Source organism: Melopsittacus undulatus, chromosome 19, assembly GCF_012275295.1.
Source record: "Melopsittacus undulatus isolate bMelUnd1 chromosome 19, bMelUnd1.mat.Z, whole genome shotgun sequence".
Lineage (NCBI taxonomy): Eukaryota > Metazoa > Chordata > Aves > Psittaciformes > Psittaculidae > Melopsittacus > Melopsittacus undulatus.
This window is the reverse complement of record NC_047545.1, coordinates 685,652-711,261: the sequence shown is the minus strand read 5'-3', so window position 1 is coordinate 711,261 and position 25,610 is coordinate 685,652. Positions and strand designations below refer to the sequence as shown.

The following is a 25,610-nucleotide window of genomic DNA, read 5'->3' as shown; positions in this document are numbered from 1 at the left end:
GCCCCATTAGCGGGACACGGGCCCGTGGGACAAGCTCCCCCCTCCCAGCACCAATGAGGCTCCAACTCCCCCTCCCCGTGCGGAGGCAGCGGCTGCAGCCCCCTCCTCTGCAGGCCGGGGGCGTTTGGATGGGGATGAGGATGGGGATGCAGTTGTCATGGCAACCCCACATCCATCCATCCATCCTCAGCGCGCTGGCGCGCCAGCCCCGCTCCAATCCCCCCAGCCTGCATCCCCCCCTCCCCATGCCCCCCATCTCCCCCCTTCAGCCCCACATCCACACATCCCCCCCCAGGGCCATGCTCCGGACCCCCCTCCCCCAAGCCCCTTGCACAGTGCAGGATGCGACCTCACAGCATCCCCCACACCGTTCACCCCAGCACCCCCAAGCCCTCCTGCAGCAACCCATGGTGCCCCCCCCCACCTCTCCCAAGGCCTAGGAACACACACCCCCCCCCCCCCGCACAGCACAGGAGGCAGCGAGGCCGGAGCTATCCTCTCTTTAATGCTCATTTCAACACATTAACGTGGCGTGCAAGACAGGGAGTGTGCCGGCATCCATGGAAAGGGGCTGGGGGGGGGGAGCCGGCATTTAACACCCCCCCTCTTCCCCCCCCTCCAACCCAGCTTCCAGCTAAGAAAGAAATATATAAAGCACTACAGGTGAAACATTCAGTCCCCCCCCTTCCCTGAACACACAGGACAATACAATCCAAGGTAAAAGCCCCCGGGGTTGGGGGGGCTACAGATAAATATCCCAACCCCATAGAACCACGTTTGGTTTTTGTTCAGTTTTTGCTTTTTCTATGGTTTTTTTAAGCTTTTTCTTAAAAAGTCATTACAAAAAGAAGCCGCCGGGAGCCTCCTATAAAACAGGTTTAGTGTTTGCTCCAGCAGGGGGGTGGGGGGGGATGAAGAGGGGGAGGCAGGATCTGACCCACCCCCTGCCCCTTTGCTCTCCACTCACAAAATCCCCCCTTAAAACCACCTGGAACATTTGGTTTCTCAACAGTCTGGAGGTGAATGAAGGGTCTCAGCCTGGGGGGAGGACGGAACCCACCCCCCCCCCAAAAGCTGCTGCATGTGAAGTGGGGGGGACATAGGGGCTGGTTGTGCCCAAGGGGACGGACACACACACACACACACAAGACTCAAGGTGTGAGGGACAAAGCCCATGGCAGCAGCAACCACAGCCCCCCCAGAAGGAGACCTGGACTCCCCCTCATGCCAAGGGCAGGGCTGTGGATGCGGGGGGGGGTGGCAGTAGTGGCTTGTCCAGGTTGGGGGGGGTAGGAACAGCAAATGACAAGATGTACCCTGTTCATTGGAGCACCACTGCTGGATGCAGGACACGCACACACACACATGGATCCTGTCGTTGTCCCCCCACCCCAAAAAGGCAGGGTCCCCCCATCCTGGTCCCTCAGTGCCCCCCCCCCCAGAGGATGGCAGTGGGTGCAGAGTGAGGAGTGCATGGCTCAGGCGTGGGCATGCAGGATCCACGCAGCATGTGAGGGTGCAGCATGTGGGTGCTGTGGGCTGGGGGGAACCCTTCACAGTCCTGGGGGGGGGGGCGGAAAAGACCCCATCTCCCTCCCCTCTGAGCCACAGCAGCCAGGGGCTGATACAGACACTGGGTGTGGATGGGGGCTGGAGGAGGCTCATAGAGGAGGAAGAGGATGAGGATGAAGCCCACACTGTGGCCCCCCCCATAAAAACCCCTCAGAACTCCACCTTGCAGGCAGGGAAGGTCTCATCCTGCATGGCCACGGTGCTGTTGCTGCCCAGCACTGTGATGCCCAGCTCCTGCTGCTGGTCGTGGGTCTCCTGGTACCACTCGTGCATCACCAGTGAGTCAAAGGTGGGGATCAAGGTCACCTGCAAAGACACCATCACCGTCACCGCACTGGGAAGGGGCTGATCCCATCGCTCCGGGTATCCCATGTCGGAGTGGGGGGGGCTCACCTGGATGTCAGTGCCCCACTGGTGCTTGCCGGCAAGCAGAGCATCGAGCAGGGACCGCAGGACCCCCTCCTTCAGGTGGTCATCCCCACTGACCACATAGCAGAGGGACCGGACACGCCGGAAGAACTCCTCATCCACAGTGCGGGCGCTCCAGGAGCCGGGCAGATAAGCCAGGTCCACGTAGACCGGGGGGCTCGGGGGGGCTGCAGCCTGTGTGCCTGTAGGGATGGGGGTACAGCGCTGTGAGCCCCATGGACACCGGAGCTGGAGCATCCCCATCCCCACCCAGCCCCGTACCTGCGGGTGAAGCCTGGCCAGCTCGGGCTCCAGCGCTGCGAGTGGATCCCATGGTGCGGGCGTCCCCACTGGAAAGGCCCTTCTTGTCCCCAAGGAGCAGCCTGGCTTTGTCACCACTGTCCCGGGCACTGCTGGCGGGGGTCCTGGCCTTGGGGGCTGTGTTGGGGTGCCGAGGGGCATCAGCCCTTGGGGCGGTGGGTGCTGAGCCCCCCCGGGACGGGGTCCTCTTCACCTTACCGGGAGTGTCCTTCTTCCCAGCGCGGCTCTGCTCGGCTGGCAGCGCCTCGGGGTCCACCATGCAGATGCCAGGCTGGGCAGGGATGGGGCAGGGATCCTTCATGGGGGCCGGCAGGGGGTCACGGGCCCTGCCTGTGCCGCGATGCGGCTGCTCTGAGTCCTCATCCGACTCCAGCCCATCGGCCAGGATGGAGGCACAGTCCTCGGCGGCCGGAGGGAGGTCGGAGTCCGAGAGGGTCGGCAGTGACTCGCTGACGGAGGTGGGAGGGGTCTCCCCCGGGCCTCGGTGCTGCAGCAGCTCCTGGGAGGGGTCACTGTCCGACAGCTCCCGGGGGCTGGCAGCAGCCGAGGGCGACCGCTCCGACTTGGGATGCTCGAACTCGCAGGGTGACACCAGGCACAGGTCCACGTCGTGGGGCGAGTCAGAGCGGCGGCCGGGCCGCGGGCCCCCATCCCCATCAACCCACGGTGGGTGGTGGCACGGCCGCAGCGGCAGCGATAACCCACCCTTGGTGCTGGCATCCGGCTCCGGTGTGCCCCCGGTGCCCCCCCGGGACCGCCTGCCCTCCTCCGGGGGGGACTCACTGACGGGGGGCAGCACCTGCTCGAAGGAGACCGAGAGCGACTCGTCCACCTCAGTGGAGTGAGGGGAGCCCACCTCGGCCGGCAGGGACGGGGTGGTGATGGTGGGGGACACGTCAGGGACATCATCCTTGAAGGGGCTGAGCGAGAGGCAGCCGGCGGAACCGGAGCCGTCCTGCGGTGCTTTGCCCCCGCTCGGGGGCCATGGGTTCGGCTGCCGGTTGGTGCCAGTGCCTGGCTCCTCTGCACCATCATCCACCGGGGACTGGTGGAAGGGAGTGTGCCCGGCACTGGCCAGCCCCGAGCTGGCCGGGGACATCATCTCCAGGGTCTTCTCCTCGGAGCTGCCACAAGCATCCTCGCCGCCCTCAGGGCCGTGGTTGAGCATCCCGGTGGGTGTGAGGTCGAAGTTGACGCTGCGGTCACTCTTGGGGGTCTTGGCCAGGGGGGACGGGGGGCAGACAGCTCGCAGAGGGCTGCCCTCCGCACAGCGGAAGCGCTGGGGGCTGTCGGGCTCCTCCAGCCCATTCTCCAGGCAGGAGTCCCCCCTGCTCGCTCCGTTCCCCAGCGGCAGAGGCTCCAGCTCACCCTCGGTGGGTTCCTCCTTCCTCCTCCTCCCACCGGCCCCCAGCAAGGCCTCGGGCCCCATGTCCTCAGGGGAGGAGGATTTGGAGCAGTCTGATGTCCCCAGCTCCTTCCTGCTCCCTGTGTCCCTGTGAGGGGCTTTGGCCTTGGGCTTCTCGGGCTCCTTCTTGAGTGGGGGCTTCTTGATGCTCCCAGTCTTGGCCAGGGGTTTGCGGGACTCTGGGATTGGTGTTTTCCGGGCTGGGGTCTTGGCAGGAGCCTTGGCCTCTGCCTTGGTCTCCTTTGCATCCTTCCGCAGCATCTCAGCCTTCACCTCCTTCTTCACCACTTTCACCTCCTTCTTGGCCTCGGCCTTCACCTCATTCCCCTCATCCTTCCTTGGTGGCTTCTTCTCCTCCTTCCGAGGGACAGGCTCCTTCTTGGGCACTGCTTTCTCCTTGCTCACCTTCAGCTTCGCATCCGCTTTCAGCTTCTCCACCGCAGAGTCCAGCTTGGCTCGAGCTTCCTTGGCTTTCTCCTCTTCTGACCCTGCTCTGGCCGTCTCCCCCAGGGGTTTTGGTTTCTCCTTGGTCACTGCCTTCACCTCCTTCTTCTCCAACTTTGGAGTCTTCTCCTTCAGCACTGGTGCCCCAGCATCCACCAAGCTGAGCTTGGAAGCAGACTTGAGGCTCTCCTTGCTCTCTGCCCTCCTCTGCTTGAGCGGCTTCTCCGGTTGGGATGCTGCCGGCCCCTTCAGATCATTCTTGGTGACCACAGGGTGCTTGAGGAACTCCAAGTGCTTCACCTTCTCCAGCCCTTCCAGGATGCGGCCCTGGGGGGTGCAGCCAGGGAACAGGACCCGGATGATCTTCTCGGAGGGGCTGACGGGGTGCCAGACGAGCAGGGCGCACACCGAGGTCAGGCACTGCAAGGGCAGGTCCTGCTCCTTGGGGTAGCCGTTACCAGACCATTGCTGCAGGAGAAACTCCAGCTCCTTGGTGCCCTTGACGGGGTTCAGGACGTACATGTCCAACCGGCCCACCCCCATCTTCTGGAAGAGCACGGTGGGCTCCGCGCGGGGCCCGCTGTCCCGCGCCAGCAGGTTGGGACGGATGCCCAGCTTCTCCAGGTAGTGCAGGGTCAGGGCAGCCTCGTCGCAGCTCTTCAGCACCCGGGAGTTGCCCTCGATGTCCTTCAGCTTCTCGGAGGCGTTGAGGAACACGACCCCCAGCTCCGGGGAGATGAGGTTCTTTGCCCAGTCCCCGTTGCCCTGCGAGCCCTGGGATGGATCCTCCTCCAGCTCTGCCAGCTTCCTCTGCAGGAGGCTGTTGACACCGGGCAGGCTGTCGGTGCCCGCGTGGGTCACCAGGATGGAGTCGATGCGGTCCAGGTGCCGCACCAGCTTCCAGAAGGAGGATTTGGGATTAGAGCCTCCATTGACCAGAACGTTGAAGCCGTTGACAGCGAAGAAAGCAGAGTCCCCTCTCCCGCCCGGGAAGATATAGCAGCAGGGCTTGGAGAGCTTGAGGAAGCCCACCATGGTGGGGGGCTCCAGGAGGTCAAAGGGGGACTGGGGCTCCAGTGACTCCGAGAGGTATTCCATGAACTCCTCCAGCCCCTCCATCTCCGGCAGGATGCAACCCGGGTTGTAACGCAGCTCGATGAAGTCCTGGAGGTTGTGATGGTCCAAGCCCGAGTCCTTCCATTCCCCAAAGTCAGGGCAGCTGATGGTCAACCTGGCCTTGGCTGAGGGGTCTGCAGAGCTCAGGATCTCCCCAACCTGTGAGGGGACAGCATCAGGAGGGATGTGGCACCCAGGGGTGCTCTGCCTCAGCCCCCCTCCTTTGGCAACACAGGGAATCCTCCCCATGGGCTCACACACACCCACCCCAAAGGGCAGGATGCAGCCAGGGCTGGGAGGCAGGGAGGGGGGGAACGTGCAGGTCCCTCCTGGGGGTGCCCAGCACCGCACCTCCTTGTCCGTGAAGATCTGGATGAAGTCCCGCAGGGAGAAGCAGCCTGTCTGCAGCATCAGCTCCCCCGTGTCCTCCACACAGGGCCCCGCAAACACCAGCAGCTTGTGCTGGGACACGTCCGTGATGAGGTTCCGCAGCTGAGGAGAGGACAGGGATGTGAGGATGGAGGGGACATGGGGATGGAGGGGACATGGGGATGAAGGAAGAACATGGGAATGGAGGGGACAGAGGGATGGAGTGGACACAGGGATGAGGGGTACACAGGTATGAGGGAGATACAGGGATGGAGTGGACACAAAGATGCCACCAGGCTCCATCCTGCAGCACCCCCGTGCCAGCAGCTCCGAAGGGATCATGGCCACGTGTCTTGCCCCCCCCCCCAAGTTCTCACCTCATCACACAAGGACTTGTCAGAGGGGTTGAGCAGCACCAGGGTCTCCAGCACATCCCCGCGGTGGTGGAGGGTCCGCTGACCTGCAGGGAGCCAGGGCTCACACCCATCCTCATGCCATGGGAACGGGATGGACAGGGACACACAGACAGCCCCCCCTCCCCTGCAGGGGGTGTGACAAAGGGGACATGGGGAAGCAGCATTGGAGCAGCCCCAGTATCCCTGTCTCCACCTTCTCCTACTCCTTCTTCCCATGGGAATCCCATCCTGCCCCAGGTGGGGGAAGGAAGTGGTTTCTCACGTGGGGCAGTCATGGGGTTTGGCCATGGGAAGGGGGGGGCACAAAGCAAAGCCTGTTCCTGCAGAAGCTGGGGGGGTCTCCCACACCCCATGAGTTAACCTCACCCTGGGGGGGGTGTTAGGGTGCCTGTGCCCCCCCCTTGGCTTTTACCTTTCACAATGCTGGAGAACGTGGCCGAGTGCCGGGACACAAAGAGCTTCAGTTGCTCGTCCAGGTTGCAGGAGGAGAGGTCGATGTCCCAGGAGCGAATCCCTTTTAAGGTGGGGGGGAACAGGATGGGGCTCAGCTCCATCAGCACCCACGTGGCAGCACTGTCCCCTTGCAGTGTGTGTGTGTCCCCCATCCCCAACCCACCCTGCTGGCTTTTGGGGTGACCCCAACCAGGCCCCGGTATGAGGGTGATGCACCCAGTGCTGAGCACCCTCCGCAGTGACTCAGGGCGGCTCCAGCTTTGCTAACCCAAATCCCAGCCCCGAGGCCACGATTCCAAGTCATGTTTAAAGGGATTAACGGTGCCACAGGAGCTGGTGCCCAGTGGGGGGAACGGGAACCCCCAGAGCGCCCCCCCAAACCCTTCAGGACCCCATAGTGGGGGGGGGGGTTTGGGGGTGTCCCCAACGGCTCTCGGCCACCGATGGCGCAAGGCACAAACCCTCAGGGGTTGCACAAGGTGCTGGGGCCATGCTGGGGTGTCCCCCCCCACTATGACTTGGGGTGCTCCATGGGGTGCTCCGATGCCATGGCCTCGGACACCCCCTCCCCCTCGGTGGTTCCAGCCCCCTCCCCGCTGCAGGGGACAAGGTTCTGGAGGAGGGGGGGACCGATCGCTAATGGGGGGGGGCAGGTCACAGGGACAGGGGATGGGGGCAGCACCTGGGGGGGCAGATCCTGGGAGGGTCTGCGGGAAGATGCTGGGGTCTGGCGGGGCTGATGCAGGGGGCAGATCCTAGGGGTCGGGGGGGTAGATCTTGGGGGGTCTGGGGCAGAGAGGAGGCAGATCCTGAGGGCTCTAGGGGGGGTGGAGATGCTGGGAGGGGGCGCAGAGCTGGGGGGGGCTCCAAAGCCCGGGGCAGGCCGGGGGGGGCCGCGGAGCCCCCCGGTCCGTGCGGGCTCGGGCTCACCTCGCTCCAGCTGCTGCAGAGCGGCCGCCAGGAGCCCAGGCCGGTGGCAGCCGCCGCCCACGATGGCCAGGAGCGAGTAACGGCGCGGGCCCGCAGCCGCCGCCGCCGCCATCTTCGGCGCCCCCCGCCCGCCCAGCCGGGCCTCGCCACGCCCCCCAGCGGCGTCACCGCCGGCAAGCCCCGCCCACTGATGTCACCGCCAGCCAATCGGATAGCGCGGCGGGGGAAACGGACTGGGGGAACGCGGAGGAAGGGGGGGTGGTCTTAAAAGGGCAATGGAGGGGTGGGGTCGGCGCGGGTGGGGTCTGGCTCAGTGCAATGCAATGCAATACAACACAATACAATGCAATGCTATAGGATATAAGGGGTGCCGTGCGGTGCTGGGAAAGGGGTGCTCAGTCCAGTGCGGAGCTGGGGGTGCGCGATGCAGCGATGGGAAGCAGCGTGGGGCTGTGCTGTGCAGTGCACTGCAGTGCTGGGGTTGCGTGGTGCAGCGCAGGGGCGAGGCTGTGCAGTGCAGGGCTGGGCTGTGCAGTGCAGGGCTGGGCTGTGCAGTGAGCGCAGTGCGCTGCAGACTGAGCGGCCATGGGCCGTGCAGTGCGATGCAGCGCGGGGCCTGGCGGATGCTCGACCTCTCTTCCCAAAGCATTTCCCTGCCCTTCAGCCTCCAGCAGAGCAGCAGTAACCGATGCCATGAGCACCACACCGCCTTGGCCCACCCCGAGCACGGCCCCGTGCCCCTGCCGTGCACCCCACACGGACCCACAGCAGGGTGCGGAGCCCCCCAAGCCCCGTGCCCAGAATCCCCCAAAAGAGCAGGCAGGAGCTGTGAATCTGAGTCATTTAATGTGGCCCTGGGCACACCGCAGGGAGCAGGGTGCTGTGCACGCACATCCAAGCACCCAGCAGCATCCCAACGGGTGGCAGCATCCCCGGTCCCTCAGGAGCACTTGAGGATGAAGAGGTTGCAGACGGTGCCGCGGGGGCAGCTGCAGAGCTTCCCGATCCGGGCTCCCTTCCGCACTGCGCACGGCTCCCCCGGCTCGCACTGCGGGCGGCACCGTCAGCACCGGGGCTGGACCCACCGCCGGTACCCAAAGGGTCCAGCCCCGGGGTTCAGTCCCCACCGCCCCCCGGCCCGGCCGTACCAAGGGCACCCAGCTCAGCCTCTTCTCCAGCGCCGGCAGCTCCCTGCTCCCCAGCTTCCCCAGCACCTCCTGCAGCGCCTCCACCTGCAGCACAGGGTCAGCCCTTGGGATGCGCACGGGATCCGGACCCACCTCACCCCGAGGCTCTGGGTGCTGGTGCTGGATCCTCTCCCACCAACCAGCAGCCCCATCCCCTAAGGGCGCACCCTGTGCCTGGCTCAGGGTCCAGCCCTGCTGGAGGGATCAAGGGGTTTGTGGTGCTGGGATGGGTTCCACCACCAGGGTGCAAAGCCCCCACGATCCCTTCCTGGCACCCACCACCCTGCACAGCATCTCCCCTCATCACACCCAAGGCAGAGCAACTCAGTGCTGCAAGATGTCCCTGGAGGAGTCACTGTGAGCAACCCCTGAACACCCAGTGCTAGGGTCTTGCCCTCCTCAGTACCCTGGGGTACCTCAGCAAGGCCAGAACCAGCCCCCAAAGCGGGGCAGCAGGAGCAGGGGCACCTCAAGGTGCCCCAGAGCCATGCAGGGGATGCTAGGGCCTCATCCCCTGCAGACAACGCTCCCACTGCCCCTTACCAGCTCTGTCTCCTGCCGGTGCTGCCTGGGTAGGCTCTCATCTGGCCCCAGCCCCGGCTCCGCAGTGCCCAGCAGGATGAGGCCGGATCCAACCAGGCCGAGCAGGTAGAGCCAAGCGCTTCCCATCCTCCCGGTGCAGGATGCGTCCCTGGATGCTCATGGATGTGCCCTGCTCAAAGGGCTTTATACCCCGTCCCGCAGCACCCACCCCACAGCCCCTGGCGTGGGCAAACACCCGATGACGCAGGCGGGGAGCAGGCACCCAGCGGGTGCGTGTCCTCCCCCCCGGACCGTGACGCTGGCATCGAGGGGCCATGGGGGAGACACGTCCCTGGGAGCTGCACCCATGGGTCACCCGAGCCCCAAGGCAGCGGCCGGCAGCGACGTCAGCGCCGCGTCCATGCGGAGCGGCCCCGGAGCCGGGGGGCACAGAGCGGCTCCCCCAGGACTGAGCCTGCCCCCCCGGATTCCCATTCATTCCCTGAGCAAACACGGCTGCGGGAGCTCATCGCAGGCGCCGGCGGTGGCACAGAGCGGGGACCCTGGCGCATGGTGACACAGACGGCTCCGGAGAGCATAGAGCGGGTGCTGCAACCCCCCCGGGCCCGGGCTCTGATGCAGAGAGCGGGACACGCGGCTCCTGCGGCACGGAGGGGTGCCCGGAACACAGGTGGGTGGTGGGGATAGAAGGATGGGGTATCCCAGACACCCCCTCCCCATATCCCACAGCTCCACCGAGTCCTCCAGCATCCCTATAGGGTGCCACAGCTCCTTATGGGGCTCTTTCGTGTCCCTCAGCATCCCTACGGGGTCCCTTCGGATTCCACAGCGCGTTTTCGGCCACGACCCCACACGACCTCAAGCGCCGCCCACGGCGCCACTGACCATGCCCCCATCAGCGCGATGCTCTCTGGGTAATGTAGTCCCCTCCGACTCTCCCACCCCTTGTCCCAAGCCCCTCTCCTGCAGCCCCTTTAGGCGCTGGAGCTGCTCTAAGGTCTCTTCTCCACGCTAACCCAGCCCAGCTCTTTCAGAGCAAAGCTGCTTCAGCACCTGCAGCATCTCCATGGCCTCCTCTGGACTGGCTCCAACAGCTCCACATCCCTCTTGGACCTTAGGGATGGTCTCTCCAGAGAATCCCCTCCCTTAACCCCCAAAACTGTTTCCAGATGAACCTGAGTGAATGGACCACCTCTTTCCTTTGCTGCCCTACAAGCCCCCTGCCAAGGACTCTAGAACCAAGAGAGGAGCAGCCAAAACCGAGTTTATTGTTATTGCAAAATGGAATGTTTCAACTACCAGAAACGTGAGGGGATGTTTGACCAAGAATACGTTTATTACAAAAAAAAAAGAGAATAAAACCAAACTGACTCAAAGTTAACATTTGGCTACGAGGCAGCAGCAGCCTCCTGGTGTTCTCGCAAAGTCAAGGGGCATAAAAGTCACCACTTGTCATTAAAGAAAAATAGAGATCGAGCTCTGTAGGGGCAGATGGGGGCTCTCAGTAGCGGCGGGTGAAGCGTGGCTCCGGGGGCCGGGGCAGCCGCTCCTGTCCCACAAACACTCCCTGGATCCCGGTGTTGGGCAGGATTTGGCTCTGATTCCCAAGCTGGGTGAAGCCTCCGCGCCTGCAACCAAGAGCAACCCCCCTGAGATGAGGCCAGGAAGGGGCAGAGGGCTGCGAGCACCGAGGTTGCATTGGGTGAGTTTTCTACTTGCCAATCCATAGTTAAGGAGAAGGCGAAAAGTGTTTGTCATGATTGAGACAAGGATGTCTTCTGTTAGGGCAACTATTACCACGACATGAGAAGCACTCTGACAAAGCTCCTTACCCTGACAGCCCTCCTCGATTCACCACATGGCCTGGTCCTGACTGACCAGGCATGCTTCTATCACCACCTAATTGAAAATGAAATAAAAAGGAAGGAAAAAGGAAAAAAAAAAAAGGAAAAAAAAAAGAAAGAAAAAAAAAGACTTTTTGTTTTCCTAAGAAAAAGTCACCTCCTTCCCAGAGTTTCATTTGCTTTCTTGGCAATGCTGCTAAAGCTCCAGAGGAATTGGAACTGCTGCTGGAAACTGAGCAGCAGGAAGAGGGGAAACCACACTGGAAGCAGCAAGTGTACCTTGCTCACGATCCCGTCCCATCACTCCTCCAGCCACACTGCCCTGCCATGAACGATCTCGGTGCCCCTCTAACCTTGGGCCATCATCTCCCCAGCCACGGCCAGCGCTTCAAAACATAAAAGAACATCTTCTAGTGGGTCCCTTCTTCGTTGAGCAGCATGGGGGGAAGCCAAACCCTGCACCCATCCGGAGCTACTCCATGGTTAACCAAGACCCAATGGTTGTAGTAACAACTGGGCAAAGAGAAGCTGCTGGACAGCATCCTCCACACCACGAAGTGCCTCTTTGCTCCACAGAGACAGCGTTAGCAGCACAATGGACTGAAGGACTTAAACATGGAACAACTCATTGACTGGCTGGTGGATTTCGGCCATTCCTGATGGGCTGGTTGAGGGAGAAGTGGACATGATGCCTCTGGACTGTGCTCAGCTTCACTGGCTGGTTTAAAGAGAAGTGACCAGATGGGGCTCAGTTCTCCACCCCCAACACTGGAGATTATGACTCCGGTTTCCTTAAACCCTGAGCCCTAAGCCCAGCTGAGACTGTGGCAGCTGGAACTGGAGCATCCAGGATAGGGCTGAATCTCAGCTGCAGAAGAGAAAGTTATTCATGAGAGAACCCGTCAGGAGCTGAGCTAAACTGGGCAGCACCTCTCTCCTCACTCCAACGCTCTCCTGACACGTGGGAATGTGCTTCTATCTGAAGACAGGATTCACTCGTGTCACCCTTTAAAGGTTCACCAAGAGCTTCAATGTGAAGAGCCAAGGAATCACTCCCCTGGCTTCATGAGCACTAACCGGGTTGGGGGGGGAATCCCTCTCCCTTCATTCATCCTCCGGTCGGAGCCGTAGCCACCCCAGCTATCCCGGGAATGTCGCTCGGGCCCTCCATGCCGCTCCTCTGGGTAGTGCTGGAAGGCAAATGGCACTGTTATGTCCAGCATTGATACAGGTTTTCTGTTAAGAGAGCAAAACACCAGCTCCTCCCAGTTTGGATTCTATAAGCTGACAGAAAGAGCAGGAGCTGTCTCTGGGTTTACTGGTCCCATGGCTCACTCTGGGTGTTTGCTTCACAGCACCTTCTCAGTGGTGGTTTTTGGTTTCTAAGGTGGCTTTGAGGCTTCATTCTAACTCCAGATCTTTCACGTTTACATAGAATATCTGCCTACTTCCTACCTCTTTTCAGAAATGAAGGGTTTTGCACATCACTGGGGAGCTGGTTTTTATGCAGTCACCTCCCTCTTGCAATTAGGACACCAGTTATTTCACAGATACACATCAGAGAAGGAACCCCTCTGATGGGTGAAGTAGGAAGTGTGTGCACTGTGTTCTTTCCAGTTTAGGGTTGGCTTGTGTGGCTTTTAAGTGCAGAGGGTATAGGCTATCACCTACCTGCCCATCACGATCCGGTATTCCTCTCGAACCGTCTCTTCTGGAACAGAAAGAGAAGGTTTGGTTGAACCCATACAGTGATCCTAATTCCAATGTCTGTATGAAATAGGGCACGAGAGTTTATCTTCATTAGGTTGTAAAGCTGAATGCCAAAGCATGTTTAGTGGTAAGATACTCAAATGAGTTTGTGTTCCACAGAGCTCAAAGTGGCACTTATCACTGTAATAAGGGCATGTGAAGCATCACTGAGGCATAGACAGGCCTTTCATTCTACCAAGGGAGAAGACTGAGTGACCCTTCCACTATGAGAAATGAGTTTCAAGCAAAAGCAAAGCAAGACAGAAGTCTCAATAAGCACAATGCAGAACTGTGGAACTAAACATCTGCACTAGCTGGACTCCAAACGTGAAAGCAAAAAAGGCTTTGAAGCAGAAGGAAATGGTTCAAGCTCAGGCTAATGAACAGGGATTTGTAAACCAGGCTTCCATCCATCTTCAGAGCACTTCTGGGATCTCCCTTGGCATGACAGCAGACTACATTAGGACTTGGCTTATAACCTTTATGCAGCCTCTTCCCAGCATGTCCAAACCCAATGGAAACACAGGACTGCAAGCATGGATGAAATTAAACACAAGAAATGACCCCAGGTTGTTTCTTTCACTCTTCTCTTTTGGCACCCGTCCACAAAGACACTCATTTTCATGAAGATATAAGGGGAAAAATAAAAGACATCTTCTTGCCAACCTGTCCAAACAATGATCCTGGTACCGGCCACGATCCCTGTGGTCGAAGTCATGGAAGCGATCCTGGCGGCTGAATTCAGAATGGTACCGATCGTCCAGCGCCATCCGCTTTGCCTCAGGCCAGTACGGGTCATCCCGCCTGCAAAGGAGGTCACCATCAGTAGTGATCCCAAACCCCCCCTTCCTCCCCTGATCACTTGAGAGCAAACTTCATCCAATGCAATTGTCCAAACCAGGTTTTGATTTGTAACTAGGAACTCCTGGGTGCTTCAGCTGCATTGCACTTCAGAGGAGGTGAGGTGCACTGACACTAAAGCTTGACCTCAGCATGTGCTGATGCAAGAAGAGAATGAGTATCTCATCAAGCAATCCCGCTTCAGAACAAACAAGCAGTTTCTGCTCTTGGTCACTCCTCTTTGGGATGTAAGGGTTTTAAACCTACAGTAATAAAATGGTGCTCACAGAGAGAAGAGGATGAACATTTGGTTCAGCTCAATATCCAAGTGTTCAAAGCAACATGGAAATAGTCTTTCAAGTTGTGAGCTCCCACAGCTGCTTCAGCAAGAGCACTCACCATTTACAAAGGCTTTATAATGCTCTGTAACTGAAGTTTGGGATCCAATCACGGTTATCATTACCTGCCATCAGGATCATAAGGCCTCCGCATGGCAGATCTCCGCTCCTGTTCATAGCGGAGCTGCTCCTGCTGACGTCGCAGCTCTTCCCGCTCCCGCTGGATCCGCTCCTGCTCTCGCCTCCTCTCCTGCTCTATGTGCATTCTTTCCCTCTCCAACCTCTCCCTCTCCAGGCGCTCTCTGTCAAGCCGCTGCCTCTGGAATTCCAGCCGCTCCCGCTCCCTCTGCAGCCGCTGCCTCTCATCCCGCTCATGAATAGCTTGAAGCCGCTGCTCCCGATCCCGCCGCTCTCGCTCTCTGAAGGAAAGAGAGATGCTTTGGTGTCAGTCCAGGAGCTTCAGTCTCAGTTTTATTGTTATGGCTTCTTTGTTATAGTGGGGTTTCTTGTTTCTGTTCTTCCCACTACCTGCTTAAATGGGAATGAGCTCATCTAAATCACAGCTATCTAGTTTAGGGGAGGGAGGGAAGAAAGATCCAGATGAAAAGCAAGAATAAGCTTTCTGTGTGAGTAACACAGTATCTCCATCAGCCCTGGGAAACCTTTCACAGAGCACAGCATGTCCTAAGACAGAAGTCTGACAAACAGAAAGCATTTACAAACTTCCACGGAAAGACATCAAACATAGAAATGCAAATGGAATGGACCTGGAAGCACCTACAAAAGTTACTGCTCCACAAGAGCCTCCTGAAAAGCACAGGCTTGGAGAAGAGATTTTAGTGGTAAAAAGCTCATCATTTGGCTTTATTCACGGCTCAATCAAGAGATTAGCACCAAATCCATGTGAGATCCTAATGCTGGAGGGCTGCTGGCCTGTTCCAAACACAGAGGAGGGAAGGAAACGCAAATGCAGAAAGGGAAGGAAAAGGAAAAGGAAAAGGAAAAGGAAAAGGAAAAGGAAAAAAGGAAAAGGAAAAAAGGAAAAGGAAAAAAGGAAAAGGAAAAGGAAAAGTAAAAAATGAAAAGGAAAAAAGGAAAAGGAAAAAAGGAAAAGGAAAAAAGGAAAAGGAAAAAAGGAAAAGGAAAAGGAAAAGGAAAAGGAAAAGGAAAAAACGAAAACGAAAAAAGGAAAACGAGAAAAGGAAAAAAGGAAAAGGAAAAAAGGAAAAGGAAAAAAGGAAAAGGAAAAAAGGAAAAGGAAAAAAGGAAAAGGAAAAAAGGAAAAGGAAAAAAAGGAAAAAGTAAAAAATGAAAAGGAAAAAAGGAAAAGGAAAAAAGGAAAAGGAAAAAAGGAAAAGGAAAAAAGTAAAAGGAAAAAAGGAAAAGGAAAAAAGGAAAAGGAAAAAAGGAAAAGGAAAAAAGGAAAAGGAAAAAAGGAAAAGGAAAAAAGGAAAAGGAGAAAAGGAAACAAGGAAAAGGAAAAGGAAAAAGAAAAGGAAAAGGAAAAGGAAAAGGAAAAGGAAAAGGAAAAGGAAAAGGAAAAGGAAAAGGAAAAGGAAAAGGAAAAGGAAAAGGAAAAGGAAAAGGAAAAGGAAAAGGAAAAGGAAAAGGAAAAGGAAAAGGAAAAGGAAAAGGAAAAGGAAAAGGAAAAGGAAAAGGAAAAGGAAAAGGAAAAGGAAAAGGAAGAAAGAACGCACGCAAGGGGGAACGTGGGAGAACTCACCGGCGCCTTTCCGTCTCCCGGATCTCCCGTTCCCGCTGTCGCTGCCGCTCCCGCTCTCGCTGCTCTTTGATTTTATCAAAGGATAAAATATCTTGTTTTTCCTTGCTCTCAGATTTGCGATCCTGGCTCTTTGTACTCTGAGTTCAAGCGAAACAACACAGGAGCTCAACACGGTGCATTTTTCAACTGAAATCCCAATGTAAAAGGCCTACCTTGTGCCAACCTGAGCAAAACAGACATCCCACCTTCCCAGAGATGTTGGCATTCCATGGGAAAGCCACACAGGGAAAAGCACCCTGCCTTTGGCTACAAGTTTAATGTGTTTCTGTATATATAAATACTTCGGGTACATGATGTGACTTGTGTTGGTGGCAAGTGATACGTGGCTTTAAAGGTCAACAGTCACCAAGCTCCGTGCTTGGGGAAACACATCATCTTAACACCATTTTCACACTGCAATTCTGTGTCTGTGACTAGGACAGCACAGACAAAAGCTATGAAGAAGATGAAGCGAAAGCATTTACCTCTGCAGCATCATGAACTAATGCTTTCTAAAAGCGAGGAAAGAACTGTTCTAAATAGGTAAAATCCCCTTCAAATACATGCATAAAAAGCTGTTTGTCACTTATTTTGACACAAAGGCTTATTTTGACATAAAGGCTTTCTTCTGTCCTTACCCTCTCTTTAGATGTGGAAGTTTTCACACTAATAACAGGCTCTCCCTTTGATTTATCCATCACCACTGTCCTCTCGGTTCCTCGACTCGCTAGGAAACAAAATCCATTCAAGAATAAATAATGTGCAAGCCATTCAATAATCCTTGTCAGATTTCAAACCATTGGGATACTAAAGCAGTAAAAAATGTCTTGAGGTTTGTTGAAAGGCAGCTGGGATTACCTGACTTGCTTGCCCTGGATCTGTCAGAGGACCCAGCCTTTTGGTCATCTTTCTCTTTTCCTTCTTTTTCATCTTTTCCATCTTTTTCTGCTTTCTTAGCATCATCTTTTTTGTCAGGCTTCTCCTCCTTCTTAACACCAACAGACCTAGAGGTAAACTTTGCTTTAGTAGAGAACCTAACAAGAAGTGCCATACACCCATTCTGACCAAGCCAACCACATAAACGTCCCACCCCCCAAAAAGCCCTCAACACAACAAGTACTCTCCAAAACCCCACTCCCAATCCTTCCATCTGCTGTGCTGAAGCCAACATGTACTACAGGGTTTATCTAGGAACGGGCTGACTGGGTATCACCTGATACAACTGACAAGATTTGATACTGACCCCGAAAAAGCTCCAGATTTCTGAACAGAGAACAAATTAAGATGCACTGTACAAATTAAAATGTTGTACACCAACAATTTCATCTTTCCCAGTATTACTCCTACACTCCAGATGTGGCGTGAAGCAACACACTGAGATGTATTAGTTACTGTTCACATTGCTCACACGGCTGCAGTTCAAGTGAGTGGTCTTTAAACACCAAAAAATACCCAAAACCACTTTACTTCTCAGACTTGGGCTCTGAAGAATGGTGCCTGTCCTTTTCCTTCCTTGTTTCCCCTTCCTTTTTGTCTGAAGGCTTCTTCCCAGCTGGTTCATTCTTTGCCTGCCATTTGAAGCAGAAATATTTGTATTGTAAGACGTGAACTTGCCCGTTTGTTTTCATTGCAGTGTCATGAAATAGCCACCACTTACCTTTTCCACAGAAATCATTTTGCCATGCAGCTCTGTCCTGTGGAGATGATTAATGCACTTGGTGGCTTCCTCAGATGTTGACATGGTGACAAAGCCATAGCAGCGGGAGCCAGGGCTGCGAGCGTTGGTCACCACTTTGGCACCAACCACCTTTGGGGAAAAAACACAAAATCATTCTGTGTTTGCAGATCCATTGCCAGATAAATCCTAATCATCATTTCACAGAATCATGTGAAGCTCTGGGTTGCAAAGGGCCTTAAAGCTCATCCAGTTCCAACCCCCTGCCACAGGAACTGTTCTGTTTCATTCCCTCAAAATGAGAAAGGTTAAATCAGCATCAACTGGACACCCAAGAGGTATAATCAGGCTTCAGCACACTTGAAGACAACCTACCAGTTTCTCCTGTCAAGAGACACCCCATTTTAACAGGTCTCTGCAGAGAGATTCTCCAAAATGTGACTTTCAGGAAGCCTTCCTGATGAAGCTACTTGCAGACAGAGTTTCAAAAGAACAGAAGAAATGACAGTGCTTACCCTCCCCAGCTAATTCATGAGGGAAAGTAAGAGCTAAATTTCAGGTCATCCTTTGGAATAGCTATCAGGGATTGTTAATGTACACATCTGCCCCGTACCTTTCCATACTTGCTGAACAGATTCTTCAAGTCTGTAGCTCTAGTAGAGGATGAAAGGCCACTAACCCACAAGTTCCTGCCAGAACCACTGCCCCCACGGCCTAAGGTACAAACAAACCAAACAGAAAAGATCATGAAGCACAAGAACACAAATGATAATTACCTTAACCCCACCACTATTTTTTTACTTCATAGAATCATGGAATGGTTTGGGTTGCAAAGGACCTTAAGATCACCCAGTGTGTCACCCTAGACCCTGCTGCCCAAGGCTCTGTCCAGTCTGGCCTTGAACACTGCCAGGGATGGAGCATTTACCACTTCCCTAGGCAACCTGTTCCAGGTCCTCAGCACCCTCACAGTAAAGAACAACTTCCTTCTATCTAACCTGAACTTCCCCTATTTCAGTATGAACCCATCACACCTCCGGTCCTATTCCTACACACAATGATGAAGAGTCCCTCTCTGGTGTTCGTAAGTATCTTCAAATGCCATTTTATTTCTACCTCTCCCAGTCAATCTTAACATCAATACATGCATTGCATCCCACAAAAATGAACTCCTGAACTCCAAAATTGGTTAGATTTGACCCCACAACATTTTCCCCTCAAGTAATTTGTGTATTTACAAAAACAAAGCAAAATCCATCCAAAACCTACCTTTCTCATCCTTTGAGACCATCTTTGCATCTCTGTCCTCCTCACCGGGGCTAAAGACAAAACATCACGTTATTCAAATACCCATATGCAAAAAGATCATTAATACTAGACTGTGAACTAAAAGTTGGATACCTACCAGTAAATTAGTTCTGAAATAAACACTATCTGTGCAAATTTATGGAAGATTGACAGGAAATATGGGATTCATATCCTTAACCGGACAATTCTGGTTTGCAGTTGACAAAAATAAGAGTAATTTAAGAAAACAACCTCTGAAGGTTGAGGAAGGAAAAGAAATCAAACCCTCTTTGTGTTTAAAAACCAACAACATACAAAATCTGCCCACGGAGAAATAAAACAGACTCTTTAGGAATAGGCTACAATTTCATCAGTCTCGGTGGCCAATTGAAGGAAACAGCTTTATGCGCGTCACGTACCCAGCCATGACAAAAAGATCTGGTCTAGAACGGAGAAAAAACAAACCTCTTTTTCTGATCACCGCCCTCACTGGCTGAGGACTCTTTAGTAGCAGGGGGTTCCTCTGAATTAGCTTTGTCTTCTGCTTTCTTGGCATCTTCTTTGCTATCTTTGGCTTCGGGACCTGCGCCTTTGCCCGCTGGTTCCCCACTAGAGGCTTCCAGGCCTGGGGAGCGTTTGCTACTCTGATTGCTCACGCTCTCTACTACTAAAGAGTCAGAGTCCGGCTTCGCTTCCTCTATTGTCTGTTCACTTGTCTCCCCTTTCGCTACAACTAAACGCTTTGCTTCCTTCCTTGCCATAGCTTGGGCCGCTTTGCTGTCCAAATCTAAAGCATCTTCCTCCACCTGAGCGCCACCAAGAGCGTCCTCTTCCTCTGCCAGCCTCTTGCCTGGCACCACGTTACTGGCTTCCTGTGCATGCGCCCGCTCCGCTTCGGAAGTTTCTTCGTTAAGTAGCTCAGATTTACAAGTTTCCCCCAAAATGTCGAGTATTTTCTCATTTTCTACGGATTTAACAGGAATAGAATGGCACAAGATTTAATCACCAGGGAAATACAGCAATCACAAACGTGGAACTGGCATGGCTGCCACACTAACACCAAGAGAACTGCTAAGCTACACAGAGATTGGAAAACCCTAGTGTACACAGTGTTACAAGCTACCCTACCTGCTCTCTCACACACTACCCAATCAGCCCTACAGTGTTAACAGGGAAGAAAAATGCCCCCAACAGATTTTAACAACAACCTTCTGGCTCATCCTTGATTTTCTTCATGCAATCGTTCAGCTCTGTTTCTTCTCTAGTTAGCTTCCAGAGTCCCAGATGTTAACTGAACGTATCAAGGCATCGAGAGTTCAATTCCCAAATTTCTGTGAAATTCTTTTAGCAGACAGTCCAACATGAGAACTGGGCATCTTCTGACGGTGCATGAGTGTGTTTGCAGTCCAGAAAGCAACTCGGATCCGTAGGAAATTGCTGTGATGACAGTGTGTTCCTTCTTCTGAAGTCCAGTCACTCATTTAATTGCAGTTCTGTACCAAAGCTTTGCATTACCTATGCTCCTGTCTTGATATTCACAGCACTACAGCACAGTGTGATATCACAAGATCTGTTTGCAGAACCTTTACATCTTTAAGGCTCATTCCTTAACTCCACTCTAGGTACCAACTCTCTGGAACCTCTGAATCATGTTAAAGACATGTTTTCCCAAGGTGGTTATTTACAGATCTGGTGATATGACTGGGTTTCCAATCTCCATGACCCTGCATGTCCTGGACTGTCCACCATAACAATGTACACTACAGTAATGCATTAAAATAACCAGGGACACAAAAAGAATTCAATGAAGAATGAAACTGTTGCAATGCCCCCAGGACTCTTTTTTTTTTTGCTTTTAAACAAAAGAGAAACCCCCAAAAACTACCAAAAAAAAAACCAACCCCAAAAAACAGTACCTGGCTCCAAAGGTAACACTTCAAGTTCCTGCAGTGAAAAAAGGTAAGAAAGGGAGAAGTATCACTACTCTGTAAGAAGGCAACATGTTATTCTTAATAACAACTCCCAACCTCCTCAACAGAGGAGTGAATTTAGGGGAAGAATTATTATAATTCAGTCTATTTCCAGTTGGAAAACATTGAATTTTAAGAGCTTTTCTCCCAACATTACTTTTTAAAGTCTTCAAGTTTTACAAAATGTGTGAGAACTTTGATATTTTCCCATAGCAGCACCCATAGAAACACTACCTCCACCTGGAGCCACAACTCCTTCACCTACCAGGAGCAAGCTGGAAACCAAGCCAGTGTTTCAGGAATAGACTGGTTTCAGCTTTCCTGGGATACGTACACTTGTGATGAAGTTAAATAGAACGCTAAGGTACTGAGTCAGTTCATACAAAAGGTAAAAGGAATCCAATGTACTTCCTAATCTCAGTGTGGAAAATACATCAGATATGAGCTGACAGATGTGTACCACTGTGTGCTACCTGCACATACACTGTTTCAGCACACAATTTTAATAATATATTAAATAAATATAATATTACATTTAATATATAAGGCATATATTAAGCCTTTTTTGTTTGTAAAGAAAAACTGGGCTGCCATTTACCTTTATTACAATTAAATCAGCTGAAGCAGCATCTAAACTGGTTCCAGCATCTTCAACCTCCACCTATGAAAGAGAAGATATTTTGTTATCCATTCAAAAAATGGTATTGTGAATGAAACCTGAATAAGCTTTTTTTGTTTTTCACTGACAAGTGATATCAAGCAAATATATTGTGTCCAAAACAATCAGAAAGGGTAAAAACTGACCCTCAGGCCTCTTCCCAATCCCCACTGACTAAATAAGCTTTCTCATTACCTCTCATATGATGGGCAGCTCATCAAAATCTTTTAAGGATGGGGATTCAACAGCAAACTTGCTCTTGTCTATATCTCTTATTTACAGCAACAACATAAAGCCAAAAAGTCTAATGCACTTGCTAACCATTCAGTGATAAAAGATGGCAGGAGCTGACCTGTAGCTCAGTCACAAAAAGGAAATACTTTGTGGGTATTTTTATTTGCTTGTGTGGGGCAGGAGCTGCTTAGGGATAGGGTTAAGCTTATTTCTGTAACTTTCAGACTTGGTGAGGGAACCACCCTCCCCAAATTAGAACCTTGTAATAAGACCAATGACACAGTGTGCACACACAAGCAAGAGCCATACTTCCCAATGAGATGGGGCAGAAATAACCTTCCTCAAATGCTTTGAGGTACATTTCAGAAGATAAACACTTGACTTTGGAGGGGGGAAATTATCTTCTAGTCCAGATGGGCAATATCATATAAGCAGTGCAACATGCAGATGAACACAGAAAGTCAACATAAAACTACTTTCAAGAAGTAACTGTGAGACCCTCTCTTAAGAGAAAGATCATCTGGAATATAGTTCCCAGAATGTTGCTGCTCAGCTGAGATGAAGTAAAGCTGCAGCATTTGCAGGCCTCACATGTCCTCCTAAGTGAAGCTATGAAGAGGGGAATGTAAACAGAAGGTGAAGCCAGAGTTCAAAGCATGATTCAGATGAATGCTGTCTGGACTGCCAGTCATTTCTAGCCCCATGTCTACAGCCATCTGAAAATCTATTTCCACAGACATGTAAAAGCAATGCCCATGAGACCTGGTAGAACCCCAAACTGTTGCAAATACTCTTTAGCTACCGATTTGTTACATAATAATAAAGGAAAAGAACGAATCTGATTCCACACACAGAACAGATGCATACCATCACTACTGATATTTCTCTTGATTCTTCTTTAATGTCTGAAAATTGTGGGGATGTCTCCAAGTTACCTAGAGCATATTCTGCAGGCTGATCTGGAAGTTCTTTCACTTCTGCATCAGCATTTTCTTTACTATCAGACAGTGAGTCAAGAATATTATCAGCACTGTAATCCTCTCCGCAATCTACCGCATTGCCATTATCTATTTCAGCTTCATCTAACACACTAATATCCATCATGTCAATATCCTGCAAGTTATCCAAACTTGCTTCAATATCCTCCTGTGGAAAGAAAAAAAGTATATATAATAGTCACAGTAATTTGTGAGCAACACCATCATTCCTTCCCATCAAACCCAGTCTTGCATACCTGTCCATCTCCTGAGTCCTCTTCCAGACCATTATCTTCTACTCCCTCGTCATCAGGTCTACGTCCTAACAACATTATGGTTATTAGTATGAAAAGCAGGTCACAATGTCCCCCCTTCAAGCTTCATTTTGCCATCAGATTCACATGCCATTCAGTTCAGTTATCTGCTTTTTCCCAATTTGCCACAACTGAGTGTCCATCCCAGCTCCGTGACTGACAAACAGCTAAGCCCAACGTCTGTCACGAGTTCAAGCACCACTGTGCTCCCCAGCTGAAGCTATTGCAGTAATTATTAGCTCAACCTTTTCTTTCTTTACAGGCATTTACTGGAAAGAAGAGAAAAGCAACCAAACAACACCGCCACACCCCCCGATGTGTGCTTTTTGCAGTGTTCCCTTCACCAGCTGCACATCTAATATCAGATCTGCTGTTACTGCCAACAGGACGCTGGCTTCAGTGCCCAACAAAAACTCTTGTGTCACCTTTTAGGAATGTGATTTTTCATCACCAAACTACAAGCACATTAAAACAAAAAAGGGAAAAGGGTTCTAGAGCTCAGAGAAGCATCTTGTCTATCTCCATCCCAACACCAAACATCCCATGACGATCTGTCAGAGGCTTGAAAATGAATGTGGCTACCGAAGACCTCTCTGATTTTACCCACACGTGACTTTTCTCACCCCAGTTTTCACCTTTGAGATTGCAAGCAAATATAAGATCACGCCAATGACAAGAATCTGGGTCAAACAAATTAGTCAGCAAAACACTGGAGCTTCAGCTTGCTGATTTGCATGTTAAAGAGGTCAAAATTAACGATTAAAACCCTATGTGGCTCATTCTGATCAGCCCCGATACAAAACTTTCAGCATTCTTTCATTACAAAATAAGCTCAAACTATGCTCATTTTAGAAAAACTTTAAAATAAGGATTACGTTAAGACTGTGTCTCACCATGAGACAATATCTGCACATAGAAAGCCTTAAAACAGATCCAATTCCTGAAATTGGTTAAAAATTGGCCTTTTAGGGAGAAAAATGAGACTATTCGCTATGAAGAATAAGCAGAATGCACCACAGAGGTTCTTATGAATTTGCTGAAAACTCTGCATTTCTACCTCAAAAAAAACCTTTATAAAGGTAGTTGTGTAAAAAAACAAAGGTTCATTTATTTTAAAAGGACAGACACTGCTTCAAGTATTATTTATGAATTTCTGCTGTAAGTTTTAGAGAACCTTGAGAACAACCTAACAGATCCCTCAAGTGGCCCAATTCCTGCCTTATTAAATCACATGAAGTTCTGTCAATGAAGGACGGGATTAATCCCCTACCACTCAGTCCTAGAAACCTGAGCACAAATGAGGGGAGAAGAGTATCAGTAATACATGGTATTTAAGGGAGCAGCCAACTGAACTGTGCTTAGTAACCAGCTTTTACCCAATACTGGCTCAGGCAAGTAAACACAGAACAGTTTGGGTCAGAAGGGACCTTAAATGTAATGTTAATTATAGGTTTGAGATTGCAAAGCAGCCAGCACCAGTGATGAAATGAAATCAAAAGGAAAAGCAGACTTCAGGAAAAAGAAAAGTCCAGCAAGGCTCCGTTCCAGGAGTAAAAGTTCCAGGAAAACTCAAGGGGGATGGAGTGGAAGAGCCTCTCTAACCGCCCTGTACCTTTGCTGCTTCTTTTCGGTGTTTTCTTCATGCCACTTTCTGAAACCACTGGAATTTCATCAGGATTTCCCCCTTCCTCCTCAATAGCCTATTAAGTGGAAAAGATAAAAACAGGTATCAAGACAGACATACGAATCCCATTTGTGCATTATGTCAAGTTAAAAAGCAGGACACCCAAGGCAGAACGCACCAAGCCAACAACTTAGTGCTTTGAGTTAGACAAGGAGCAACAACCCAAAGCCCACCAGAGCAAACACCCAGGAAAGCGCGAAGTTGATGATGGAAGGTTTCTGGAGGGAAGCATGCCCTAGAGGCAGAAAAAGTCCATCTCAACCCGCGGTGTTGTGATAGCCTGAGAAGCTCGGCCCTAGGAGACACAAACACCAGTTCAACAGAGGTGACCTGCATGCTGCTAACGTGCCAAACGCTCTTAAGGGGACAAGGTAGAAAGCCAGGAAAGAATGAGCACGGAGAAGGAAAGCCTGGCAGACAGCAAACACCTTAAATCCATGCTCAGTGCATAGCATGAGGACATGACACCCGGCAGACATGCTGTGTTGTGTGGGGCCGGGAAGGAGGTGAGGGGCTCGCTGCGTGGATAGGAACACCGGACACCCACAGACAACCAACCCCACAAACTCCCCCCACGAACAGAGCACCGCTACCTCCAGACACCCGCCGGCTCGGTGGCCCGGTACATCCAAGCCTCCATTGACCCTCCCCGGCCCCGCTGTCCCCCCTTCAGCCCGGTCCCCGCTCTCCACAGCCGCTTGGCGCCATGTTCCTGAGGGCACCGAGCGGGCCCCAGAGCCCCCGCTCACCCTCCGGAGCCGCTCCATGAGGACGCTCTTGTTGCCGCCGATGTCCAAACTCCGCCGCCGCAGCTCGGCGCGCAGGTCGATCACCCGCAGCTCGCTCAGCCGCCGCCGGGTTTCAGGCTCCGACCAGGGGAGCCCAGCCGCACACAGAGGAGCGGGTTCTCCTGTCCCGGCCGCTGCCTGGCTGTCCGCCATGGGGCCGCTGGTTCCGGCTCCCACCGCCCGCGAGCACAACGGAAGAGCCGCCGCGGCGGCACAAAATGGCGGCAAATGCAAGAGGCGCTGAGGTAAAAGGGGGGGGGCGGGGGGAGGAGCAGCGAAGCGCAGGCGCGCTCCGCCTCGCCTCCCCGCGCGCATGCGCCAGAGCT

The 25,610-nt window shown here is 52.9% G+C and overlaps 2 protein-coding genes across 4 annotated transcripts; both read right to left on the bottom strand.

The window, feature by feature from the left end:
- Positions 1–492: 492 nt before the first annotated feature.
- On the bottom strand, positions 493–7,547 carry LOC101869526 (microtubule-associated protein 1S). The gene is made up of 7 exons (XM_034070702.1): positions 7,435–7,547; positions 6,464–6,565; positions 6,013–6,095; positions 5,618–5,758; positions 2,263–5,425; positions 1,966–2,183; positions 493–1,878 (listed from the first exon to the last, which is right to left on the bottom strand). The coding sequence occupies exons 1-7, from the start codon at positions 7,544–7,546 to the stop codon at positions 1,723–1,725; spliced, it is 3,975 nt and encodes a 1,324-aa protein (XP_033926593.1). The 5' UTR covers position 7,547; the 3' UTR covers positions 493–1,722.
- A 2,861-nt stretch (positions 7,548–10,408) lies between these two features.
- On the bottom strand, positions 10,409–25,515 carry LOC101869861 (scaffold attachment factor B1). Of its 3 annotated transcripts, XM_013130943.3 has the most exons (21): positions 25,246–25,515; positions 24,425–24,512; positions 22,756–22,820; positions 22,389–22,667; positions 21,228–21,290; positions 20,576–20,603; positions 19,125–19,623; positions 18,642–18,691; positions 17,986–18,086; positions 17,355–17,504; positions 17,165–17,265; positions 16,556–16,701; positions 16,336–16,424; positions 15,659–15,795; positions 14,061–14,354; positions 13,424–13,561; positions 12,680–12,719; positions 12,086–12,198; positions 11,288–11,394; positions 10,997–11,063; positions 10,409–10,792 (listed from the first exon to the last, which is right to left on the bottom strand). In XM_013130943.3, the coding sequence occupies exons 1-21, from the start codon at positions 25,435–25,437 to the stop codon at positions 10,666–10,668; spliced, it is 2,874 nt and encodes a 957-aa protein (XP_012986397.3). In that variant the 5' UTR covers positions 25,438–25,515; the 3' UTR covers positions 10,409–10,665. The 3 variants fall into 3 exon arrangements, with proteins under 3 accessions (XP_012986397.3, XP_030898624.2, XP_030898623.2); XM_031042764.2 differs by lacking the exon at positions 11,288–11,394 and having other exon boundaries at positions 10,409–11,063; XM_031042763.2 differs by lacking the exons at positions 10,997–11,063; positions 11,288–11,394.
- Between the last annotated feature and the right edge of the window lie 95 nt (positions 25,516–25,610).